Here is a 25,709-nt window from a genome sequence, read left to right on the forward strand (position 1 = left end):
AAATGTCTCCTGAATTCAGAGTATATTTCAATATGACCAACAGCTCACCCACAACCACATATCTCTCATTCTGCTTTGTTGTTGCTGCAGATCATGTTCAGTGGGAAGACGATGTTGACCACCTGTGTGACAACATGGCCATTGGAATTCATATACAGGTCAGAATATACTTTGAAAGGGTACCGTGCAAGTGGATGGCAAGTAAGCGTTGAGAAGTAGATGCTGTAAAATCGAATACATTTTCAATTGCTTGCACAAAGTCCAGGACTTGGATGTACATTGCACAGACATCAGAACAGTGTAAGGGTACCATTATTGACACCCTTACCAATAATTGGTAAAAACAACCTACTTCTTGTGAGTACTATATTGTTGGCCTTGTAGAATGTTCCAGACAGGGCAGTTCTAAGCCCCCTATTAGACTTTATGCACTTGGGAGATGTTGGAGAGACAGCAGTGGTCACAAGTGGCTGAAGGTGATGGTTGGCCTGCAGTTCAGAAGCTGAATAAGTTGTCATAGTTGAAGAAATATTACTTTGATTGAGAATATTGGAAGTACTGTAAATAGAGGATGTGTTTTTTAACATGTGAAATAAAATTTGTGAACTGTTAAGTGAAACATCGAAAATTTGTTGTTGTGTGGTCTTCAGTCCTGAGACTGGTTTGATGCAGCTCTCCATGCTACTCTATCCTGTGCAAGCTGCTTCATCTCCCAGTACCTACTGCAACCTACATCCTTCTGAGTCTGCTTAGTGTATTCATCTCTTGGTCTCCCTCTACAATTTTTACCCTCCACGCTGCCCTCCAATACTAAATTGGTGATCCCTTGATGCCTCAGAACATGTCCTACCAACCGATCCCTTCTTCTGGTCAAGTTGTGCCACAAACTTCTCTTCTCCCCAATCCTATTCAACACTTCCTCATTAGTTATGTGATCTACCCATTTAATCTACAGCATTCTTCTGTAGCACCACATTTCGAAAGCTTCTATTCTCTTCTTGTCCAAACTATTTATCGTCCATGTTTCACTTCCATACATGGCTACACTCAATACAAATACTTTCAGAAATGACTTCCTGACACTTAAATCTATACTCGATGTTAACAAATTTCTCTTCTTCATAAACGCTTTCCTTGCCATTGCCAGTCTACATTTTACATCCTCTCTACTTCGACCATCATCAGTTATTTTGCTCCCCAAATAGCAAAACTCCTTTACTACTTTAAGTGTCTCATTTCCTAATCTAATTCCCTCAGCATCATCCGACTTAATTCTACTACATTCCATTATCCTTGTTTTGCTTTTGTTGATGTTCATCTTATATCCTCCTTTCAAGACACTGTCCATTTCATTCAACTGCTCTTCCAAGTCCTTTGCTGTGTCTGACAGAATTACAATGTCAACGGCGAACCTCAAAGTTTTTATTTCTTCTCCATGAATTTTAATACCTACTCCGAATTTTTCTTTTGTTTCCTTTACTGCTTGCTCAATATACAGATTGAACAACATCGGGGAGAGGCTACAAGCCTGTCTTACTCCCTTCCCAACCACTGCTTCCCTTTCATGTCCCTCGACTCTTATAACTGCCATCTGGTTTCTGTACAAATTGTAAATAGCCTTTCGCTCCCTGTATTTTACCCCTGCCACCTTTAGAATTTGAAAGAGAGTATTCCAGTCAACATTGTCAAAAGCTTTCTCTAAGTCTACAAATGCTAGAAACATAGGTTTGCCTTTCCTTAGAAGAAAGATTAAGATAAGTCGTAAGGTCAGTATTGCCTCACGTGTTTCTACGGAATCCAAACTGATCTTCCCCGAGGTTGGCTTCTATTAGTTTTTCCATTCGTTTGTAAAGAATTCATGTTAGTATTTTGTGGCTGTGACTTATTAAACTGATAGTTCGGTAATTTTCACATCTGTCAACACCTGCTTTCTTTGGGATTGGAATTATTATATTCTTCTTGAAGTCTGAGGGTATTTCGCCTGTTTCATACATCTTGCTCACCAGATGGTAGAGTCTTGTCAGGACTGGCTCTCCCACGGCCGTCAGTAGTTCCAATGGAATATTGTCTACTCCGGGGGCCTTGTTTCGACTCAGGTCTTTCAGTGCTCTGTCAAACTCTTCACGCAGTATCGTATCTCCCATTTCATCTTCATCTACATCCTCTTCCATTTCCATAATATTGTCCTCAAGTACATCGCCCTTGTATAGACCCTCTATATACTCCTTCCACCTTTCTGCTTTCCCTTCTTTGCTTAGAACTGGGTTTCCATCTGAGCTCTTGATATTCATACAAGTCGTTCTCTTATCTCCAAAGGTCTCTTTAATTTTCCTGTAGGCGGTATCTATCTTACCCCTAGTGAGATAGGCCTCTACATCCTTACATTTGTCCTCTAGCCATCCCTGCTTAGCCATTTTGCACTTCCTGTCGATCTCATTTTTGAGACGTTTGTATTCCTTTTTGCCTGTTTCACTTACTGCATTTTTATATTTTCTCCTTTCATCAATTAAATTCAATATTTCTTCTGTTACCCAAGGATTTCTACTAGCCCTCGTCTTTTTACCTACTTGATCCTCTGCTGCCTTCACTACTTCATCCCTCAAAGCTACCCATTCTTCTTCTACTGTATTTATTTCCCCCATTCCTGTCAATTGCTCCCTTATGCTCTCCCTGAATCTCTGTACAACCTCTGGTTCTTTTAGTTTATCCAGGTCCCATCTCCTTAAATTCCCACCTTTTTGCAGTTTCTTCAGTTTTAATCTACAGGTCATAACCAATAGATTGTGGTCAGAGTCCACATCTGCCCCTGGAAATGTCTTACAATTTAAAACCTGGTTCCTAAATCTCCGTCTTACCATTATATAATCTATCTGATACCTTTTAGTATCTCCAGGGTTCTTCCATGTATACAACCTTCTTTTATGATTCTTAAACCAAGTGTTAGTTATGATTATGTTGTGCTCTGTGCAAAATTCGACCAGGCGGCTTCCTCTTTCATTTCTGTCCCCCAATCCATATTCACCTACTATGTTTCCTTCTCTCCCTTTTCCTACACTCGAATTCCAGTCACCCATGACTATTAAATTTTCGTCTCCCTTCACAATCTGAATAATTTCTTTTATTTCATCATACATTTCTTCAATTTCTTCATCATCTGCAGAGCTAGTTGGCATATAAACTTGTACTACTGTAGTAGGTGTGGGCTTCGTATCTATCTTGGCCACAATAATGCGTTCACTATGCTGTTTGTAGTAGCTTACCCGCATTCCTATTTTCCTATTCATTATTAAACCTACTCCTGCATTACCCCTATTTGATATTGTGTTTATAACCCTGTAATCACCTGACCAAAAGTCTTGTTCCTCCTGCCACCGAACTTCACTAATTCCCACTATATTTAAGTTCAACCTATCCATTTCCCTTTTTAAATTTTCTAACCTACCTGCCCGATTAAGGGATCTGACATTCCACGCTCCGATCCGTAGAACGCCAGTTTTCTTTCTCCTGATAACGACATCCTCTTGAGTAGTCCCCGCCCGGAGATCCGAATGGGGGACTATTTTACCTCCGGAATATTTTACCCAAGAGGACGCCATAATCATGTAATCATACAGTAAAGCTGCATGCCCTCGGGAAAAATTACGGCTGTAGTTTCCCCTTGCTTTCAGCCGTTCGCAGTACCAGCACAGCAAGGCCGTTTTGGTTATTGTTACAAGGCCAGATCAGTCAATCATCCAGACTGTTGCCCTTGCAACTACTGAAAAGGCTGCTGCCCCTCTTCAGGAACCACACGTTTGTCTGGCCTCTCAACAGATACCCCTCCGTTGTGGTTGCACCTACGATACGGCTATCTGTATCGCTGAGGCACGCAAGCCTCCCCACCAACGGCAAGGTCCATGGTTCATGGGGGGGTATAAGTAATTATAAGTAAATATATTATAAGTAGTAAAATAGGTTCAGGAGTATTGTGTGAGTGGTAGGATGGCAATTTGAATATTGTGAAGGTGACTGTCTATATAATTGGATACCAGAAGAATTCTTACAATTTTTTGATGGTGCTAGAGAGACAGTTAGATCTTTCTGAATGTGAATCACATGATGAATCTTTTTCTTATGTCTAGACAGAATGAGTGATGCAAGACTGTGTGACATTGACAAGGGATCATATACTTGCTTCAAGGATAAATAACCTGTTTTATATTTGAGCAACTGTGATCATTTTAGTTAAGCATAGATCCCTAAAATGAAAATGAGAATTTGGCGTAATTGGCCAGGAGGCCCCTTACAGGGCAGGTCCAGCCGCCTGGGTGCAGGTCTTATTACATTCGACACCACATTGGGTGACCTGCACGCCGGATGGGAATGAAATGATGAAGACAACACAACACCCAGTCCCTGAGCGGAGAAACTCCCCGACCCAGCCGGGAATAGAACCTGGGCCCCTTAGTACGGCAGTCCGTCACGCTAACCATTCAGCTATCGGGACAGACATAGATCCCTACATGCATAGCAAGCACTGGATCGGTCAGTTTAGGCACACGGAAAAATTCAGTAGCCACCTATGTATTGATATAGTTGCTGACCCTTCTGCTCATCTTGATAAGCACTAGATTTGAGTGAAGTGTCATTATTAAAATAAATGGGAGTGAGTTTACAATAGCATTTGCTAGAGTGAATGGGAAGCTGTGCTCATTGCCTCTGTAGCTGCTAAGTTGTATATGACTCCTGAGTAAATGTTGAATGTTTCAAGGAACCCTGTCATACATGATTGGATTTAGGCTTGTCGGACCTAGCATTTGTGAGCTTAGAACTGGTGCAGTAATTAGCTTTGGTTATGCTTAAGTGACTGCTGTTGAGCATGGCTGTGGAATGTCTTGTTGCTGATAATGAGCATCTTGTTTTAAACATCTAGCTTCTATGACTGGTATAAACTTCTATCAGAACTGTTCAACTGCATTACGAATCACAGACTCATCTATATTATTAATACGCTATCCCAGAACACCCTACCAGTTGCAGCGTAAGAGCAAAAAAATTTGATTTTCAGTATTTTGCATAATTATTGACCGAATTTTATTAATTAAAATGTTGTTGTAATGTACTCATTAAGAGGTATAATCTTATGTTAAAAGTTTAACAAAAAGACAAGTATTACAGTTTTAAACTGTATGTTCGTTGTGAGGCATTGTTACTGACAGTGCGCAAGTAGATGGATTTCATTTATCCACTATTTGAGAATGAGAGCACTTAGTGACTACCTACAAAAATTACACGTAATTTCAAACCTGTACAAAACTTTTTCCTGCTGACTCCCACCTAGAAGAAAGTTTATGCTTAATGTGTTTTTGTTATTCATGCAGTCAAACTCCAGCATCTGGCATGACGTTTTAATTTATTACTTCTGTACTGCTAACTATATTCCCAACAAACTTTGTAGACAGTATCTACATATATCACTGGATGTACCTGCAAAACTATATCATTGTAGGACACACAGTTCAGGAGATATGACATAATAAACATTGAGATGTGTGGAAAAACTAGCTTGTGCTTAAATTGGAGTGCAAATTACCTAGTTTCTGTTCATCCAGTGTTTCACGACAAGAGCACTTAGTGACTTCCAACAAACTTTAAGCATAATTTCAAACCTTCCCAAGCCTTTTCTCGCTTACATGCTTAAAGGTGAATATTTACTGCATTAACTCGCTTGTAATCAGACACTGGAAACTATTTTATACACTGTAGTCTGATTCTTTAAAGAATAAGATGTTTACTGGTAGATGGCTAATGAGGCAAAACATTTTGTATGAGATATCCTTTGAGCTTGTGACACAGCTCTTTTGTTGTAGATTTCACAAAGATGAGTGGTGCTTCTCTGACTGAGTGGAGTCTATGGCTCTCCAGTGTTTCATTGCAGCAAGATGAGAGTATCTGCAAGAAGTAAAAATACACAACAAAATCAACAGTTTGAGTAACTAGAACACAGCAATTGGGCTTCACCTAATAACACATCATATTCTTCAGTACAGATTCTTTGTATAGTTACAAAATTTGAAAGAGGATACTTTCTATATATGCAAGGGTTTGCAGGCTTTGGCTGGTGTACTAAAAATTACTAAAGAACAATTTTCATGTAACAAACTGAATGAACCATAAGAGATGATGTCATGTTTCAAGCATCCTGTGCAAATTTGTCAAAAGTGCTTAACAAGTTCCAAGAAGCCACAGCAATGAAGGTACCTGATCACACCACAAGAAGGCAACCAGTACACACGAACACAAATGACCACAACACATGTCAGGACTCACAAAACAACTGTAATATCTGTGTGTAAATTCGTTAAAAAATATTCTATTGCCATTAGTCCAAAGATGATGATTATACCGTGAATCATGTTGCTTCATTAAATAATTTTGTGGCTGGTAGTGGTTTCTGAAAAACTGTTTCATATTTTTGAAATAGTCATAGTCAATTAATAGTCAATATATTTTTAAATTGTAAGATTAATATACATAGAGATTATCCTAATAATGTTGAAAACACTCAATACTGAATTTAAATTAATTTGTAACATTCTGTCATATGTGTATATAGACGTAACGTATCTGGAAAAGTAATAGGAACCAAATTGTGTCATCTCAGAGGTATGAAATATAACATAACAAGTCCATTCTGTAAGGCACATGGGCCTTCCTGTTTGTACGAAATGGTGAGTCCCTTAGGACCAAACACTGTCTCTCTGTCTTAAGTAGACAATCACATGAAGTGAAACAGCTTGTATTCAATATCTATGGAGCTTCCCAACAACAAAAATACTAACAAGGGTGTTGAATTGTGCCGCAGAGACATAGTGGGATTGATTTTAGTTAAAAGATAAATACATAGAAGACTTTGTTGGTGTTAGAGCATGATAAAGAGGGCATGTGGAGAGCTTTAAAGCACAGCTGCATTTATACCCACCTTCAACACACCTGTGTTACCAGAGTAGATCAGAAGTGCTTTTTATCTTTTGTAAGATGTCACCCATGTGCTGAACCCAATGCGATGTTGTAAATGCCATTGGTGTGGGTGCACAACCCTGTTTTGCAAGAACTGGACATGTTGTGGAAATGCTTTGTTTGGGATAAGAATAATTTGTCCATCACTGTTATTCTACATCAACAGCTCTGAAAATCATACAGTCCAGAATCATGAGTTCTCATAGTACATTAAAGAAAAGAAAGTCTTTAAAATCAGGATCACAATGTGAATCCTTTAAGCCTAAGGGTAAGCAGCTTATCAGACAGTTGTATCACCTGTATTTGCAGTGTCATTTGCTGCTGTGACTAAAAACAGGTGGTAGGGTACAGCTTTACAACATTGATGTCATTGGTAAAACCAGGGCACACATGTACCACTGGGCCATCAGCTAATACGAAAGGTAGCAGTAAGCCAAAGGTTGTCACATCTTCCATACATGTAGTTATGAGGGAAAAACTAACAAATATGTTTCAAGTGATCAGATTAGAAAACAGGTAACTCACATACCTAGAAAAATCCATTCCCACTGATTTTCTGTTAGTAGATCTCAGGGAGTTTGAAGTTTGTATGAAGAAAACCAACAGTGCCCTCATCCAATTTCTCAACTAATGTAGCCTACAACTCGATGGAAATCAAAGAACAAAGAATGGCTTCACTGCTGAGATTACTTCCACACTGTAGGACTTATGTAGAGGAATGAAGACTCTTAGCACAATGAAGACCCCTGTGCCTTTGCCTGCAACAATCCCATGAGTCTGACACCCATGTTCAGAGGGGTTAGAGCATTTACAGAAAGGATGTCAACAGTAGGCAAATGGATGAAAGTGATGCAGCTGCTGCTATAGCACATGTGTGGAGTAAGGTGTTGGTATGTTGTCTTTACTTATCCCCCTCTCCCTTCTTCTAATAGCACTATAAACAGTGAGGCATTTCACTGCCTTATATGACAGCTGCTGCTCTTGCCTATTTCTTCTTTGTAGGGATTTTTAACTTAAAACCATGTGTTTTGGGGCTCACTACCATCTGCTTCCCCCCAGTTTCTACCTGAAGAAGCCAGCCAGTTCACTGTCCAACAAGGCAAAGTGGATGTTGTACAGCCAAATGGATCATGTTTGAATATGTACAAGGCAGGGGTGATCAAGTCACCAATATTTTCCATTTGCTGCTTATGTCTGTTACTAACGATGTGATAGAGTTGCAGTTACCTGCTTCCCATGTTAATAACTTTGAATGTGATATTCCATTGTTCTTAAAGGGATTAGTACACAGTTTCAAACACCAAAGCAGAAACTTTGCTAAATTTTTGTGCAATTTCTCTTTATAACTCTTACGATTACACATTTGTTTCAGCATGAAACATCACCAGCACATGCACGCAACCCAGTTCGTATAGTCACACGTAGCACATCTAGCAAAAATCGGAAGAGACCTGAAGAGATACGAAAATCTCCAGCTAGAAAGGTCCGTAAACTGTTTACTGAAGAAGAGAACATCAGATTGGGTGCCAAATTAAGCGATGTAAAAGAAAATACTACTGCAGCTGGTTAGTATTCAAGTTGAAAGTCATTTGTGTGAAAGTTCGAGCATTTTGCATGTGTATAGTTCTTAAAACTGTGAAGCTATCAGCAACTGTAGTCCAGTTGATATTATTGAACCATTGTAATCTGTTAACATGGCTTTGCCTTTGGAAATTATTACAAATGCTCCCATAATTAGCATGACTGATACGGTGACACTTGCTATGTTGAAATATAGCAGTTGGTGCTTTCTTCCTTATGGTAGAAATTTCATAATGCTCTATTTGTTAATTTACTGTGTGAGATTAATGCTACAGTTTTTGTTGCTTTTCTTTTAATCATAACAGACTCCACAGACAGCAGAACTAGCCGAAAGATGAATAGTGATTCATAAGCATGAGTAAAATTAAAGCACGTTAATGAATTTTGTAAACCAATAATGAACAAAAACAATTAATTTGTATAATTAAATTTTATTCTTTTCCTTGAAAACGTTCAAAATGTGTTTCCACCTCAAATTGAATAAAGAGATTGCTTCTGATGGTGTGCCAACAAAAATAAGAGCAACGAAGTACACGGAGGATGCAAAAGAACAATCCCAGCATCAGTGTATTTCTAATACTTATTACAATTGAACTATGAGGATAAGTCAAATGAAAACCTTAAATTTGTAATAACAAATCGAAATTTCGCGCCGTTATCCTGTAAGTTGGTAAGCATGCTACAAACAGCATGCAGAATGGCCTGTAGGTGGCAGCATAGTGCAGATGCACACATACTGTCACAGTGTCAGTATAAAGATGGCCGCCCCACTTGTGACTTGCAACAGGGAAGAACAGCGTTCTGTTATTTGGTTTTTGCGTAGTGAAGATGTGAAACCCATTTAAATTCAACAACGAATTAAGGTTCAGTTCAGTGATGCTTGTTTGTCCCAGCAGCAAGTCTATGAATGGAGTAGGAAGTTTGCAAATGGTGTGACTTCGGTGGAAGATGCTCCTTCTCTAGGTCAGGCACAATGATTTGTGACTCCACAGAACATTGGAGCAGTTGAAGCCATAGTGAAGGAAAACCACCGAGTGACACTGAATGACATTGCAGCATGTTTACAGATTAAACATGGGTCAGCACGCCACATTGTGCATGATGTGCTCCAGTTTCACAAAGTGTTTGCATGATGGGTGCCACGGCAGCTGACTCCTGAAATGAGAGAACAACGTGTTGATGCTTGTAAAGAAATTCTTCGGCACTTTGAATGAGAAGGTGATGGCTTTCTTGCAAGAATCGTTACTGGGGACGAAACCTGGGTTCACTTCCACCAACTGGTAACGAAGAGAGCGAGCAAGGAATGGTGCCATTCCTCATCACCAAAACCAAAGATGTTTTGAACAGAACAATCAGCAGGGAAGGTTATGCTGACACTCTTTTGGGGCATTTTGGAGCATTAGTGGCCTAGAGGGACCACTGTCACCAGTGCATCATACACAGATCTTCTAAAAAATCATCTGCGGCCTGCAATCAAATCAAAGTGACGTGGATTGCTGTCAACAGGTGTCCTTTTGCAACATGACAATCCAAGGCCCCACACTGCCTGTACGACAGTTGCAACAATCACAAACCTGCATTTTGAGTTTCTTCCTCATCCACCACACTCACCAGACCTTGCCCCCAAGTGATTTCCATATGTTTGGACCACTCAAAGACGCAATGGGAGGAAGCGCTGGAGGACTTGCATTGAGCGTGGGGGAGATTATGTTGAAAAGTGATTCGGCTTTGTACCTCTTCTGCACAGTAAATAATATTTAAAAAAATATTTAAGGTTTTCATTTGACTCACCCTCGCATTTTTTGAATTACTTAGTTGGTACAATTTTTTCGAAGTTTTTTGTGTTTTCTCATTTTGATGGTTATTTTTTCAGAAGTACTGTAAAATAATAAAATTTATTCCAGCATCTGTGACACACAAATGTTTAATGCCTAAAAAGATGCCAAATGTGAATGCCACTGAAGGATGAAAAGGAGTCTGTTCTAAAAGAAATCAAACTTGGGTTGGAACAACTCTGTGATATGCTGGCTGGAAGTGTTAGTAGATATATATAACAAATCTTGTACTAACAGAAGTATTCCGTAGTAGGCAGGCAGCAAGAAATGAGTTAACTGGGTCATTCCTCAGTATTTCATGATAATGATGCAGTTAGTTGTGATGACTTTCACTTCATCTGGTATGCTGGACAGGACAGTTGATGTGAGAACTGTTGCTGTTGCTAGGGACTGCTTGCTGTAGTGTTCCCTGTCAGAAGAAATTATAGTAACTCCACTGCTATGCATAGTCCGAAGTTGCACCACCTGATTGTGGCATAACTGTATAATGATTTATTATGACAAGAGTGTTTTTTTTTTATATGTATATATACAGGGTGTTTCAGAATCAAACAATGGAAAATCCAGGATGGAATGTAATAACATTGTGAAACGGAAAGTTACTACTCACCATATAGTGGAGATGCTGAGTTGCACAACAAAAAGACTGCCCCAAATGTAGCTTTTGTCCAGTAAGGCCTTCATCAAAATTGGATGACAAAAACACACACACACACACACACACACAAATGCAACTTACACACATATGACTGCTGCTGTCTCAGGCAACTGTGGCCTCAGTTGGCAGAGACTGCAGTTGTGTGTGTGTGTGTGTGTGTGTGTGTTGTCTAATTTGATGAAGGGTGTTTCAGAATGACATTTTAAAAATTTAGGGCAGGTTCCTTACAGCAAATGAAGCAGGGGAATTCTGGTAAACATGGACTTGGTTCAGATGGCTCTGAGCACTATGGGACTCAATTGCTGTGGTCATAAGTCCCCTAGAACTTAGAACTACTTAAACCTAACTAACCTAAGGACATCACACACATCCATGCCCGAGGCAGGATTCGAACCTGCGACCGTAGCGGTCGTGCCGTTCCAGACTGTAGCGCCTTTAACCGGACTCTTTAACATGCATACCTTAAGAACTATGAGCAGTTGATCATCTTCACTACGGTGAAACACATCTCTTCTACTAACAAGTGCTCATAGCTCTTAAGGTACAGATTTAGAACCCATGTTTACTGTACCCTTTTTGTTCCATACTACCTCCTCTCAATATCTGGAAAGCAAAGAGCTTGTGGTACAAGAAGTCTGGCTCACAGTGTCAAGATTGGGAGGATGACGGTTCAAACGTATGTGTGGTCATCCTGACTTAGGTTTCCTGTGATTTCCATAAATCGCTTCAGTACAATCTTCTGCTCCATGTCTAATGGCCTCTTTGCTGACAGAACGGTAAACACTAATCTCCTCCCCCACAGTGTTGAGGACGAACAAGTGGTCATAGCTCTTAAGGTATGCATGTTGGAGTCCATGTTTACTAGGCTTTTTCCTTGTGTATATATATATGAGATCATGATATAATAGATCATTACACAAACATTTACAAGGTTATGTACTTCCAACTGGCAATATGTCAATTTTTTAAAAGGCTGCTTAACTAGTTGTAGCTAATGCTTTGCAGTAGTCTCTACACTTTTCCTGTACTGCACGTACCTCCAACTGGCAATATGTCAATTTTTTAAAAGGTAGCTTAACTAGTTGTAGCTAATGCATTGCAGTAGTCTCTACACATTTTACCTGTACTGCTGCAGTCTCTCTGTCTGTGAGTCTTACTTGGAATGCCTGCGCGTGCGCGCGCCTACACACACACACACACACACACACACACACACACACACACACACCCCTACCTCAACATTTCATATGTAATGTAATCCATTTATATCAAATACCAAATTTTGTTCAATAACTTAGTAACTATCAGGTGCCTGAGAATTTGGTCCTAACATAAGGATGATTCATTTGGCGAGTTTTCATTCTGTAATTGATTACGAGCAACAATAACATTTTTGATACTTTATAGCTGTGTGTTGGAAAGAGACTCAGAGCCCAGATGCCTACCTTTTGCAGCAGCACACTACTAGCCATTTGAGTACAACCATTAGATTTACTCAAAGCTTCAAATTGCCACTATTTTCTTCCCCTATCACACAAAATGTTGCATTCCTTTCAAACTTAGAAGGTATAGGGAATTCCTTTCAAACTTACAAGGTATAGTGAGGTATCATTGGTAAACCAAAGCTTAGGTTTGGCTTGTGAGTGTCTTGCTTACTGTAGTTAACTAGTTATAAATGTTCATCTACATCTACATCTACATTGATACTCCGCAAGCCACCCAACGGTGTGTGGCGGAGGGCACTTTACGTGCCACTGTCATTACCTCCCTTTCCTGTTCATAAGGATTCGTACAAAAACAATAATAAACCTCACATTCCTACATCTTATCCTCCAGTCATAGCTGTTGAAAGGTATTTTTTCCAATTTTGTGTAATAAGAATCACTATTTGGTAGAAAAAGAAGACGATAAAATGCAATTGCTAACCATTATCAAGAATTTTGCTTATTAGATAGGAGCATCTGGAAAATATCAAGCAACTACAAAAAGATTGTGGTTTCAGAAACAACAGATTAATTAACTGTAAATATATTTTTAGTATTTAAATATAGTAATGGAAAGTTCTGCGAGAATGGAAATAATTTGGGAGTAAAGATGATAACTCACCAAATAGTAGAGGTGTCGAGTTATCAACAGGCACACAAACAAGATTGAAAACTTTGCTAGACTTTGGATGATTCCTTTTCGAAACAAGAGTATGTTAGAATCCTGTACACTGAGGTGATAAAAGTCATGGGATAGCAATATGCACATATACAGATAGTTGTGCTATCGCATTCACAATGTATAAGAGGGCAGTGCATTGGCGGGACAGCCATTTGTACCCAGGTGATTGATTCATGTGGAAGTGTTTCCGATGTGATAATGGCTGCAAGATAGGGATTAAGACTTTGAGTGTGGAATGGTAGTTGGAACTAGAGTTGTGGGATATTCCATTATGGAAATCATTAGGAAATTCAATAGTCTGAGGTCGACAGTGTCAAGAGTGTGCCGAGACTACCAAATTCCAGGCATTACCTCTCACTACGGACAACACTGTTGCCGACATCTGTCGCTTAATAACTGAGAGCAGTGGTGTTTGCATAGAGTTGTCAGTGCTAACAGACAAGCAACACTTCATGAAATAACTGCAAAAATCAAAATGGGATGTACGGCAAATGTACCCATTAGGACAGTGCCATGAAATTTGCCATTAATGGACTATGGCAGGATACGACCAACCCGAGTGCCTTTGTTAATAGCACGACATTGCCTGCAGCGCGTCTCCTGTGCTGGTGACAGTATCGGTTGGACACTAGATGACTGGAAAACTGTGGCCTGGCCATATGAGCCCCGATTTCAGTTGGTAACAGCTGATGATAGGGTTTGAGTGTGGTGCAGATCCCATGAATCCGTGGACCCAAGTTTTCAACAATGCCATGCAAACTGTTACTGGCTCCATTATGATGTGAGCTGTATTTGCATGGAGTGGATTGGGTTCTATGGTCCAACTGAAGCGACCATTGACAGGAAATGGTTATGTTCGGCTACTAGGGGCCCATTTGCAGCCATTCATGGACTTCCAAGTTCTCAAACAACAATGGAATATTTATGGAGGACAGCGCGCGATGTCCCCGGGCCACAAATGTTTGCGCTTGGTTTGAAGAACGTTCTGGACAATTCGAGCGAGTGGTTTGGCCACCTGGATCACCCAACATGAATTCCATTGAACATTTATATGAGATGAACAATATAGGAAATGATAGATTCACTACTTAACGTAAAGACACGTTAAGTTTCAGACAGCCAGTTAAAAGACTCTTACACATCAGCTTTCGGCCCCCTTTGTCATGTGTACTTGAGATGTGCTTGCCTGTGTGAATGAATGGCGTGTGTTTCTCTTTTTGTGATGAAGGCAGTGACTGAAAGCTTGAGTGTAAGTGTCTTTTAATTGTGCCTGTCAGCAGTTAAACTTGTCATCTTTACGGTAAGTAGCAATCTGTCTTTCTGTACAATGTTGATATTCCTACCTGAAGTTTTCATTGTTTGAACATTTACGAGACTTATTAGTAGGTCAGTTTGTGCACAAAACCGTGCACCGGCTACACTTCTGCAATTATGGGCAGCTACTTGCTGAGTCGGTGCCATATCAATTTGCTGCTATACGTCGATATTAGGAGGTACCCCGGGACTCTTGTCACCTCAGTGTAGGGTCCTGCCCCAGGTTATATGTACCCTTTTCCCCACAGTCTCAGCCTCCCTCTGCTCTGTCACCTCCTCCCAATTCACTCTTCCACATCATCGTCAGCCCTCCATATCATCATCATCCTATTCTCTCTCTCTCTCTCTCTCTCTCTCTCTCTCTCTCTCTCTCTCTCTCTGTGTGTGTGTGTGTGTGTGTGTGTGTGTGTGTGTGTGTGTGTGTGTGTGTGTGTGTGTGTGTGTGTGAAAGAGGGCCCTTGTTAGAGGTATTGGCCTACAAGAGGCTCAAGAAAGATCCAACCAAGATGGTTAGGAAAATGATTTATTTGTTGAAGAGCTCAGATCTGCCAGAGGAAGTAGAGAAACAACTGTATCCCACGATGCCAGTCGTACTATGCCAGTATGGACATCCAAAATCCACAAGGAAGGAGTGCCTTTGTGGCCAGTACTTGACACAATTAACTCGCATAGTTGTGGACTGGCCAGAAATCTAGCTATTCTAAAAAGCCCTTTGTAGGGCACTGCAGTCGACTGATTTCACGAATGTTATGGTCTTGAGACCCTAGAAGGGTGACCTGCTTCTGAGCTTTGAAGTTGTTATTCTTCCTGAATGTACCTCTTGACAACTGCTTGACACTCCTGGCTCAAAACTGTGAGCATGTATTGTGGCTGGGAGATCCCCTCTGGCTGTTGGTATTGAAAATCTCTATATGGAATGCTCAAAAACTTTAAAGCACCTGTCAAAAACCCGAGTTCTTGTCCTGCTGTGGTGACAATACATCTGCGGCATGAGAACAGTGTTGGATGAGTTTCTTTATCACCTTAACAGCTTCCATCAAAACATTGCCTACGCTATGAAAGTAGAGGAGAATGGATGTCTTCTTTTCTTGGATATACTAATAATGAAGAAGGCAGACGGCACTTAAGCTATGCAAACTAGGAAGAACACCTGCACAAACCTGTATCTGTATGCAGTGAGCTTCCACCATCCAAAAGACAGGCAGACAGTGCTAGCCATCCTGGGACATAGGGCGCACCTCATCTGTAATGAAGAAAGACTCCTAAACAAGCTACAACAGCTGAAGGAAGTGTTCTGTAAAAGTGGCTACAGTGAAGTGCAGATTAGAAAGGTGTTCAGGAACACAAAAGATGCAGCAAACCGGAAAGAGTAGGAAGGATAGAAGGGACTCATCTTCCTTCCTTACTTCGGGCCAGTTTCAGCCAAATTTGCGAGGCTGTTTGGCATCAAAACCATTGTTTGACCACTGTCTAAGATGAAAGAGTTCCTTGGCTCTGCAAAAGACTGACCAAAGCTTACCTTACTGGCGATATACAGCATCTCTTGTGGATGTGGCCACTAATACATCTGGCACACACAGTACTTTATCTCAAACTGCTTTAGGGAACACATCAGGTGCGTGACTGGAACATGCAGAGAAATCAGCAGTGACAGAGCATAGCATAAACAAAGATAACATTTTTAATTTTGAGAACAAGAAGTGGCTATGACAAGCAATCAGCTATTGGGAAAGCATTATAAAGGAATCCATAGAAATATAGATCCTTGAGAATCTTGTAAATAGGAAGAAAGGTTGCCAAGTTATTTCAGCTTGAAATTTGCATTAGCGGTAATATGACAAGGGTATGCACAGCACAGTCCTGCACACAAGACGTATCCTGAATGCCCATGCAGCGTTTGACTGCAGTCAACAACCGACCTGCTCCACTGCACCCCTACCCCTCTTCCCATCTACAGGCCATGAAGGATCCAGTTGCTGTCAGCCGACTGGAGGCTGTGTGCCACTAGTGTAAATATTGGGATATTTGCACTATCTCGAGACTTCACCAGATGATGACGACGACGACGACGACAATGCCACTCATGAAAACATTCAGTTCTCACTTGTCACTTAAGTATTCATAAAAGTAAATATATTTATATGGCGAATTTTCTTTACATTTGATAATATGATGTAAATATACATCCCACCATTGTGTTGCAAGTGTGAGAGCTACTTGAGATTTTGAACAAGTACAATTTTCTTTTATATCTGTGGGGTTGCCGAATGTCGTGAAATAATACCTAGGATAGCGTACAACAATTAACATTGATGACCTCTTTTATTTAAACACAACTCAGAATTCTGTTGGTAATACTAAGCTCAGTCAACTGAAAATATATTAACTGCCACATATATATTCACAGGGTTACTCAATAACTAAGGCATATATCACAGAGAGAAGACTACACAAAAATTCCATGCTGTATCCCCATAAACATTCTGCAAACATGGATTATTTATATCTTCTGCCCAGAGGAATTCCATTTTGGCACACTGTTTTAATTGCATGCCAGTGTTAAGAAAACTACAGTTGTACCATCTGTGAATTGATAAAATACATTCCTTGAAATGGAAAAAAGAACACATTGACACCGGTGTGTCAGACCCACCATACTTGCTCCGGACACTGCGAGAGGGCTGTACAAGCAATGATCACACGCACGGCACAGCGGACACACCAGGAACCGCGGTGTTGGCCGTCGAATGGCGCTAGCTGCGCAGCATTTGTGCACCGCCGCCGTCAGTGTCAGCCAGTTTGCCGTGGCATACGGAGCTCCATCGCAGTCTTTAACACTGGTAGCATGCCGCGACAGCGTGGACGTGAACCGTATGTGCAGTTGACGGACTTTGAGCGAGGGCGTATAGTGAGCATGCGGGAGGCCGGGTGGACGTACCGCCAAATTGCTCAACACGTGAGGTCTCCACAGTACATCGATGTTGTCGCCAGTGGTCGGCGGAAGGTGCACGTGCCCGTCGACCAGGGACCGGACCGCAGCGACGCACGGATGCACGCCAAGACCGTAGGATCCTACGCAGTGCCGTAGGGGACCGCTCCGCCACTTCCCAGCAAATTAGGGACACTGTTGCTCCTGGGGTATCGGCGAGGACCATTCGCAACCGTCTCCATGAAACTGGGCTACCGTCCCGCACACCGTTAGGCCGTCTTCCGCTCACGCCCCAACATCGTGCAGCCCGCCTCCAGTGGTGTCGCAACAGGCGTGAATGGAGGGACGAATGGAGACGTGTCGTCTTCAGCGATGAGAGTCGCTTCTGCCTTGGTGCCAATGATGGTCGTATGCGTGTTTGGCGCCGTGCAGGTGAGCGCCACAATCAGGACTGCATACGACCGAGGTACACAGGGCCAACACCCGGCATCATGGTGTGGGGAGCGATCTCCTACACCGGCCGTACACCACTGGTGATCGTCGAGGGGACACTGAATAGTGCACGGTACATCCAAACCGTCATCGAACCCATCGTTCTACCATTCCTAGACCGGCAAGGGAACTTGCTGTTCCAACAGGACAATGCACGTCCGTATGTATCCCATGCCACCCAACGTGCTCTAGAAGGTGTAAGTCAACTACCCTGGCCAGCCCCATTGAGCATGTTTGGGACTGGATGAAGCGTCGTCTCACGCGGTCTGCACGTCCAGCACGAACGCTGGTCCAACTGAGGCGCCAGGTGGAAATGGCATGGCAAGCCGTTCCACAGGACTACATCCAGCATCTCTACGATCGTCTCCATGGGAGAATAGCAGCCTGCATTGCTGCGAAAGGTGGATATACACTGTACTAGTGCCGACATTGTGCATGCTCTGTTGCCTGCGTCTATGTGCCTGTGGTTCTGTCAGTGTGATCATGTGATGTATCTGACCCCAGGAATGTGTCAATAAAGTTTCCCCTTCCTGGGACAATGAATTCACGGTGTTCTTATTTCAATTTCCAGGAGTGTAGTTTTCATCCAGTAGGTGTAAGAGAACTTCAAATGTTGTGTCATTGTTTCAAGAAGAAAATGGGAGGCCTTACTTTCTGAATAATTGACAGCTATTTTTGTTACTTTTTTTGGCTACCCCACTATAACAAACTACATATGTTAGAGATTATAATAAAATTTTCGCTCCAAAATGTTGCCATTGATATATTAATAAAAATAAATAAATTTAAATACTATTAGCTACATTAACAAACATAGTTAACAGAAAATTTACCCTAGATTAGTCTTATGTTTTACAAATCCTCCAAGCCAGATGTTAGGTAACCTACCGTGTGTTGCAGAGAATATATCTGTACAAAATTTGATTATTTGTCTTGGCATTAAAGTCATTAAAAATAACTCTAACTGAAGCATTGTACTAACAAGGGAACCTCCCATCGCACCCCCCTCAGATTTAGTTATAAGTTGGCACAGTGGATAGGCCTTGAAAAACTGAACACAGATCAATCGAGAAAACAGGAATAAGTTGTGTGGAACGATGAAAAAAATAAGCAAAATATACAAACTGAGTAGTCCATGCTGACGATAGGCGACATCATGAAGGATATAAGCTCAAGAGCGCCGTGGTCCCGTGGTTAGCGTGAGCACCTGCGGAGTGAGAGGTCCTTGGTTCAAGTCTTCGCTCGAGTGAAAATTTTACTTTTTTTATTTTCGCAAAGTTATGATCTGTCCGTTCGTTCATTTATTTCTCTGTTCACTGTAATAAGTTTAGTGTGTGTGTTTTGCGACCGCACCGCAAAACAGTGTGATTAGTAGACAAAAGGACATGCCTCTCCAATGGGAACCGAAAACATTTGATCGCAAGGTCATAGGTCAAAACCTCTGATATATTCTATACGACACTGGTGACGGCATGTGCGTTGCAAGACAGGAATATGTTGTCGACCCACCTAACTTGTACAATTGGCGAATGGGTAAAAAGAATCTTCTACTTTGCCCGATTTAGCTTTTCTTGTGGATGTGATAATCACTCCAAAAAAGTGATGAAAAGATAAAAGTTTGTCAGATAACAATTGTCTGAAAATAAAAAATCAAACTTTTCACTCGAGGGAAGATTCGAACCAAGGACCTCTCGTTCCGCAGCTCCTGACGCTAACCATGGGACCATGGAGCTCCTGAACTCATACGGTCCATGATGTTGCCTATCTTGCCGTGGATTACTCATTTTGTATATTTTGCTTATTTTTTTCATAGTTCCACGCAACTTCTTCCTGTTTTCTCGATTGATCTATGTTCAGTTTTTCAAGGCCTATCCACTGTGCCAACTTATAACTAAATCTGAGGGGGGTGCGATGGGGAGGTTCCCTTGTAAGTAATTGCCATAAATGCTGAACTAAAAAATCACAATGGTTGGTGAATAAAAATTGTCCTCAGCTTCAAGTAAGCAAACAGAAAATTGATTTTACAAATCACAGAAGGGTAATTTCGGTTTTGTTTTTTCTTTTGTTTCATTATGTTCATGAAGAGAAAGAGTCCATAATTGAGTCAGATCTGATGGAGGGTCTGAAGGACAAGGAGTCACATGAAAATTTGACAGGTAAGATGCAACCTGAATTGTATTTTAAGTTCATTCTCATCTATTTTCTGCTGTGGTTTCTTTGTCTAGTCTCTTCTCTATTCTTTTAATTTCTATTTGTATTATTATTATTATTATTATTATTATTATTATTATTAAGTTGGGAATTCATACAACACATGGCATTAACTTTCGCTATTCATTCCTCGTGTATGCGGAATACCACACCACCCATAGTAGTTCACAGGATATATGTTATGTGTAAGATGTTAGGCATAGAGGACACAGAAATATATGACATTTGGTTTGTGGTTCTCGACAACACAATTTACTTCATCTGCGTAACAGTGTCATTTCCTCACGTTATTCCTGGATCACACCATTCTCATCATTGCATTTTGAGTGCCTATCATACCAGCTAACTTTCGTTATGTCTGGTGGTAACTGCTTGACTCTTGTCAACGATCTGTCAAAATGAAATGTTATCCTCTTCCACTGTTCTTTCTTTGTCTCATGAGATGCGATGATGAGTTTTTTAAGTTAATGCAGCTTGCTTCTTTGGGTCATAAGCTATTGTAGAAGAGGGATCTAGTCATGCTGTGGGTGGGCTGTTCATTTCAGATAAATCTTTCTTTGAAGGTAAGATGTTCAACGTTGGTGGGCTACGTAATGTTTCTCTTCAAATATCGTCTCTCTGATGGGATATTTGTTAGGTGTCCCCAGTTAGTAGAATACTGTCAAACACCAGTACAGTGTTCACTTAAGAAAAGGAGTTTCCCCACACTTCTTCTGAAGAAGTGGAATTATTAGATAAAATTTTCTGACTACTATCGATGGGTCATCATAATCGGATATGTAGTGACAGAAGGCATAGAAAGAGAGGGGAATGTTTAAAAATACGTTATTGTTGTGACACAGAGCTAGCTTCCTGGCTGCTGTTTGCATTCCTTGCACACAATGGCAGGGTATTTACATCCTTGATGAAGGGAAGCTACGATGCCAGATGCCTATAGCCATCTTCTCTATTGAAATTGCTCCCTTTCTAAGAAATCTCAACCACTTTCCTTCTATAAATATTACTTATATTACTTTTCTTGGCTAGTACTACTATGCTTTTGAAATATACATCTTGGCTGCAGTTTTCCTGATATTGCACTGCCACAGATTTCATACTTTCTTGAAACACATCTGACATTCACACTTGTTGTTCTGATGTCTCCTCCCAATTTTGGCTATAAATACTTTACCACAGTCACACATCAATTCACAGATTCCCCCCCCCCCCCCCCCCCCCCCCCCCCCTCCGCCGCCCAATGTGGGCATTGTCAGGTGCATCCGTTTTGTGAAAGTTTTATATTTTGTTGTGACTGAACAAATACAGGAAAACTGCTTTTTATATGTGAAAATGATGCTGATCTTTGACTGTTCAGCTAAACAGGAAAACCTGAATATCTTGAAGACTATTCCAGTGAAGGGATCGATGTGTTGCTCATGTGAGAAGTTGTCTGCATTACATCCATCTGATTTTGTGTTGATACCCCTGTACTCGGCTAACCAGAAACACTGTTCATCATGCCGCCACACTTTGCTAATTCCGACTATCTTGATCTTCAACATATACATTTATATTTTCAAGTTCTCAAACCTACCTACCCAATTAAAGTGAATTAACATGCTTCAGTCAGTACAAGGCCAGTTTTGCTTTTTACCCAAGAGGATGCAATGTTAATGAAACTGTGTTGCGTCTTGCCACCTCGTCTTGTATAGAGGGTGCCTAACAAATGCAGCCTTCTTGGAATGCTATACAAGAGTTCAAGCAAATAACATTAGTAGTTTTATTTCTATAAAGCAAATTGACAATACTTCACTTGTATTTACAAAGGTGTCACAAATATTGGGTGACATACAACATAAGTCCGAGTTCTTGCTATATACAATGTTCCTGCAAGTTGACACGTCACTGATAACTGATCTGTGAGTGCCGGTCTACAACTGTGTCTATATCGTCCACTGATGTCCATATGCAGAGCTGATCTGAGCAGCCGAGGCTGGCAGGAGCGCTTATATTCACTTCGGCTCGAGGGCGCTCCTGTCATGGTGCAGTCCTATTCTGTGCACCAGTGGCCGATGTCGTTTCAAAGCCTCCTCTGTTCTTCCGTTTTTTTTTTTTTTTTCTTCATTTCGGCACTTATGGCTATGCCGGAACGTCCCCCCCCCACCCCATCCCTCCCCCAAAGCGATAACCATCGTGTAGGGAATGTGACCATGGCAAGGGATGCAGGCTTGTGGGCGCTGTGTCAGGCAGGAAGCCGTGGCTGCAGGGGACATCAAGCTTCTGGCTGTACCCCACCATCTGGCCTGTGCTCTGGCTGGCGGAAACATCCCCTGGAAAACAACCACTAGGGTATGCGTCCACCTCCTGCTGCCATAAACCAGATGAATAAGGCGGCGACTGCTGATGTGTTGGCAGTTCCAGCTCCATCTCCATGACAAGAGGAGGTGAAGGCTCCATCTCCATCTCCATGGGGTCGTCCTGTGGTGTCGTGTTGACACCCTCTGACAGCCGCTGTGGCCGCGCTGTCCTCTGGACCCATGAATCTGGGGGAAGAGAGACTGAAAGATCATTGTGTACACGACAGAGGCAAAGTTGAATCTGATGGAGGTGCTGCAAGACATCGGGACCTGAAAGACGATACACTATGTGATCAAAAGTACCCGGACACCCCCAAAAACATACGTTTTTTCATATTAGTGCATTGTGCTGCCACCTACTGCCAGGCACTCCATATCAGCGACCTCAGTAGTAATTAGGCATCGTGAGAGAGCAGAATGGGGTGTTCCGTGGAACTCACGGACTTAGAACGTGGTCAGGCGGTTGGTGGGTGTCACGTGTGTCATACAACTGTACGTGAGATTTCCACACTCCTAAACATCTCTAGGTCCATTGTTTCCGATGTGCATAGTGAAGTGGATACGTGAAGGGGCATGTACTGCACAATAGCATACAGGACGATCTCATGTGTTGACTGATAGGAGACTGTCGACAGTTGCAGAGGGTCTTAATGTGTAATAGGCAGACATTTATCCAGACTATCGCACAGGAATTCCAAACTGCATCAGGATTCACTGCAAGTACTATGACAGTTAGGCAGGAGGTGAGAAAACTTGGGTTTCATGGTCGAGTGGTTACTCATATGCCACACATCACACCAGTAAATACCAAGCGACACAATGCTTGGTGTAAGAAGTGTAAATGTTGGATGATTGAACAGTGGAAAAACATTGTGTGGAGTGACGATTCATGGTACACAATGTGGTGATCCGATGGCATGGTGTGGGTATGGTGAATGCCCGGTGAACATCATCTGCAACCATGTGTTGAGCCAACTGTAAAATTTGGAGGCGGTGGTGTTATGGTGTGGTCGTTTTTCTCATGGGAGGGGCTTGCAACCCTTATTTTTGCATGGCACTATGGCAGTGCAGGCCTAAGTTGATGTTTTACGCATCTTCTTGCTTCCTGCTGTGCAGTTCGGTGATGGTGATTGCATCTTTCAACATGATTGAGCACCTGTTCATAATGCACGGCCTGTGGCGGAGTGGTTACACGACAGTAACATCCGTGTAATGGACTGGCCTGCACAGAGTCCTGACCTGAATCCTATAGAACACCTTTGGGATGTTTTGGAATGCCAAGTTTGTGCCAGGCCTCACCAACCTACAACGATACCTTTCCTCAGTGCAGCACTCTGTGAAAAATGGGCTGCCATTCCCCAAGAAACCTTCCAGGCCCTGACTGAACGTATGCCTGTGAGAGTGGAAGCTGTCACGAAGGCTAAGGGTGGGCCAACACCAAATTGAATTCCAGCATTACCGGTGGAGGGTGCCATGAACTTGTTATTCTTTTTAGCCAGGTGTCCAGATACTTTTGATCACATAGTGTACATGCAAGTGTAAAGTCAACATACTATCTTGCCTCGCGTCCACCGTCTGCTGCTGCTGCTGCTGCTGCTAAGAACCCTGTAAAAGACAATATTGTGTGGCGCAAAGTGATCGTTGCAGCCTTCCTTCAGTGACCGATGCTGAGGAAGGTGGAGCAGCATTTGATGGCGGCGACCGCTAAGCAATTCCGCTGGCAATGGTGTGTGCGAACAATATGAGGTGAGAAACAGTTGCAATATTTGATCCCTGGTGTGTACGGAGCGAAATTTGGCCATCTGCTGCTTGAATGTTCAGACAAAACGTTCCGCTTCACTGTTTGTGGATGGAACGGTGCACTAGTTAATGCTGTATGCCATTGCATTTACAGAATGATTCAAACACCAGTGACGTGAACTGAGGTCTGTTGTCTGATGCTGTTACTTCAGCTAAACCTTCTAGGCAAAAAAGCAATGACAACACCTGAATTGTGCTACGTCACGTTGTTGAGTTCATTGGCACAGCAAAAGGAAACTTGCTATATGAGTCAACCACAATCAACCAACAGGTGTTCCAAAAATGTCCCACAAAGTCTGTGTGCACACATTGCCATGGCGATTGCAACTTAGGCTAAGCAGATAATTTTTGTGCGCATGTGTGACACTGTGACATCACCTGTTCTATTTGGGCGTCCATACCCTGCCAAGTACAGTGTCAATGTGCTGTCTCATACAAACAATCTCCCAGTGTCCTTGGTGAAGTAACTGCAACACTTCTTATTGCAAAGCTTTAGGGATCAACACACGTGACTGTCCATTATCATTTTGAACAAGAATCACACCTTTCTGTATAGTGAGGCTATGCCGACGTGCAAAATATTGGCACACTACAGAGTTCTTTATGCAGTGCAAGGAACGAGGTCAAGATGTGCGAATATAATTGAGCAAAATGTTCAAATCTGAATCAGCTTCTGTAGCCTGTGCAATTTTCTTATAGTTCAGCAGAAGAGACTGAAGCAATTCAGAATCCTGGGCATCAATGTGACAACAAGATGCAGCAGAAGCGTCAAAGTCTGTATCAGGGCCAATCGGAAGACATGAAAGCGTGTCTGCGTTACTATGTTGAGCTGTCAGACGATACACACTCTCGTACTGGTATTGAAACAACAAAACCCATCTTGCAATTTTTGGGCAGTTTGTACAGGAATGGGTTTCGTCGGATGAAACAATGACTGCAAAGGCTTGTGATCCATTGCTAAGTAGATTTTCTGCCATACAAATAGTGGTGAAATTTGTGACACTGTACACAATAGCCAATGCCTCTTTTTCAATTTGTGAAAAGTTACACTGAGCTTTGAACAACACTTTTGATGCAAAAGTAAGAGGCCTGTCTTTATCACCAATTCTGTGCAAATGCACTGCACCAATTCTGTAAGAGGAAGCGTCGACTTGCAATACAACTAGTTTTTCAGGATCAAAGTGAACTATGTAGTGATCACTGAGCAATGCATCTTTAAGTTTTTGAAAAGCTACTAGGCACTCATCTGTCCAAACAAAAGGGACATTCTTGTTACGCAAGCGATGCAATGGAGCTGCGATTTGTGCAGCATTTGGTATGAACCAAATATAATATTTCATTTTCCCTAAAACTGATGGCAATTCTGTGAAATTGTGAGGAACTGGCAA

General features: G+C 41.7%; 2 protein-coding genes and 1 long non-coding RNA gene across 4 annotated transcripts in view; 2 read left to right on the forward strand and 1 right to left on the reverse strand.

The window, feature by feature from the left end:
• The window catches only part of LOC126471137 (delta(14)-sterol reductase LBR-like), an 887,948-nt gene that overhangs the window by 638,107 nt on the left and 224,132 nt on the right, over positions 1–25,709 (forward strand). The window lies entirely within an intron of this gene.
• LOC126471143 (uncharacterized) overlaps positions 1–25,709 on the reverse strand; it is a 611,803-nt gene that overhangs the window by 351,383 nt on the left and 234,711 nt on the right. The gene's annotated exons all lie outside the window — the stretch shown is intronic.
• LOC126471138 (delta(14)-sterol reductase LBR-like) overlaps positions 1–25,709 on the forward strand; it is a 765,587-nt gene that overhangs the window by 34,693 nt on the left and 705,185 nt on the right. Inside the window, exons 2-3 of the mRNA XM_050099231.1 lie at positions 8,372–8,564; positions 20,059–20,130. Coding sequence (XP_049955188.1) covers positions 8,372–8,564; positions 20,059–20,130 — 265 coding nt within the window. The remainder of the gene's footprint in view (positions 1–8,371; positions 8,565–20,058; positions 20,131–25,709) is intronic.

Source organism: Schistocerca serialis, chromosome 3 (genome assembly GCF_023864345.2).
Source record: "Schistocerca serialis cubense isolate TAMUIC-IGC-003099 chromosome 3, iqSchSeri2.2, whole genome shotgun sequence".
Taxonomy (NCBI): Eukaryota; Metazoa; Arthropoda; class Insecta; order Orthoptera; family Acrididae; genus Schistocerca; species Schistocerca serialis.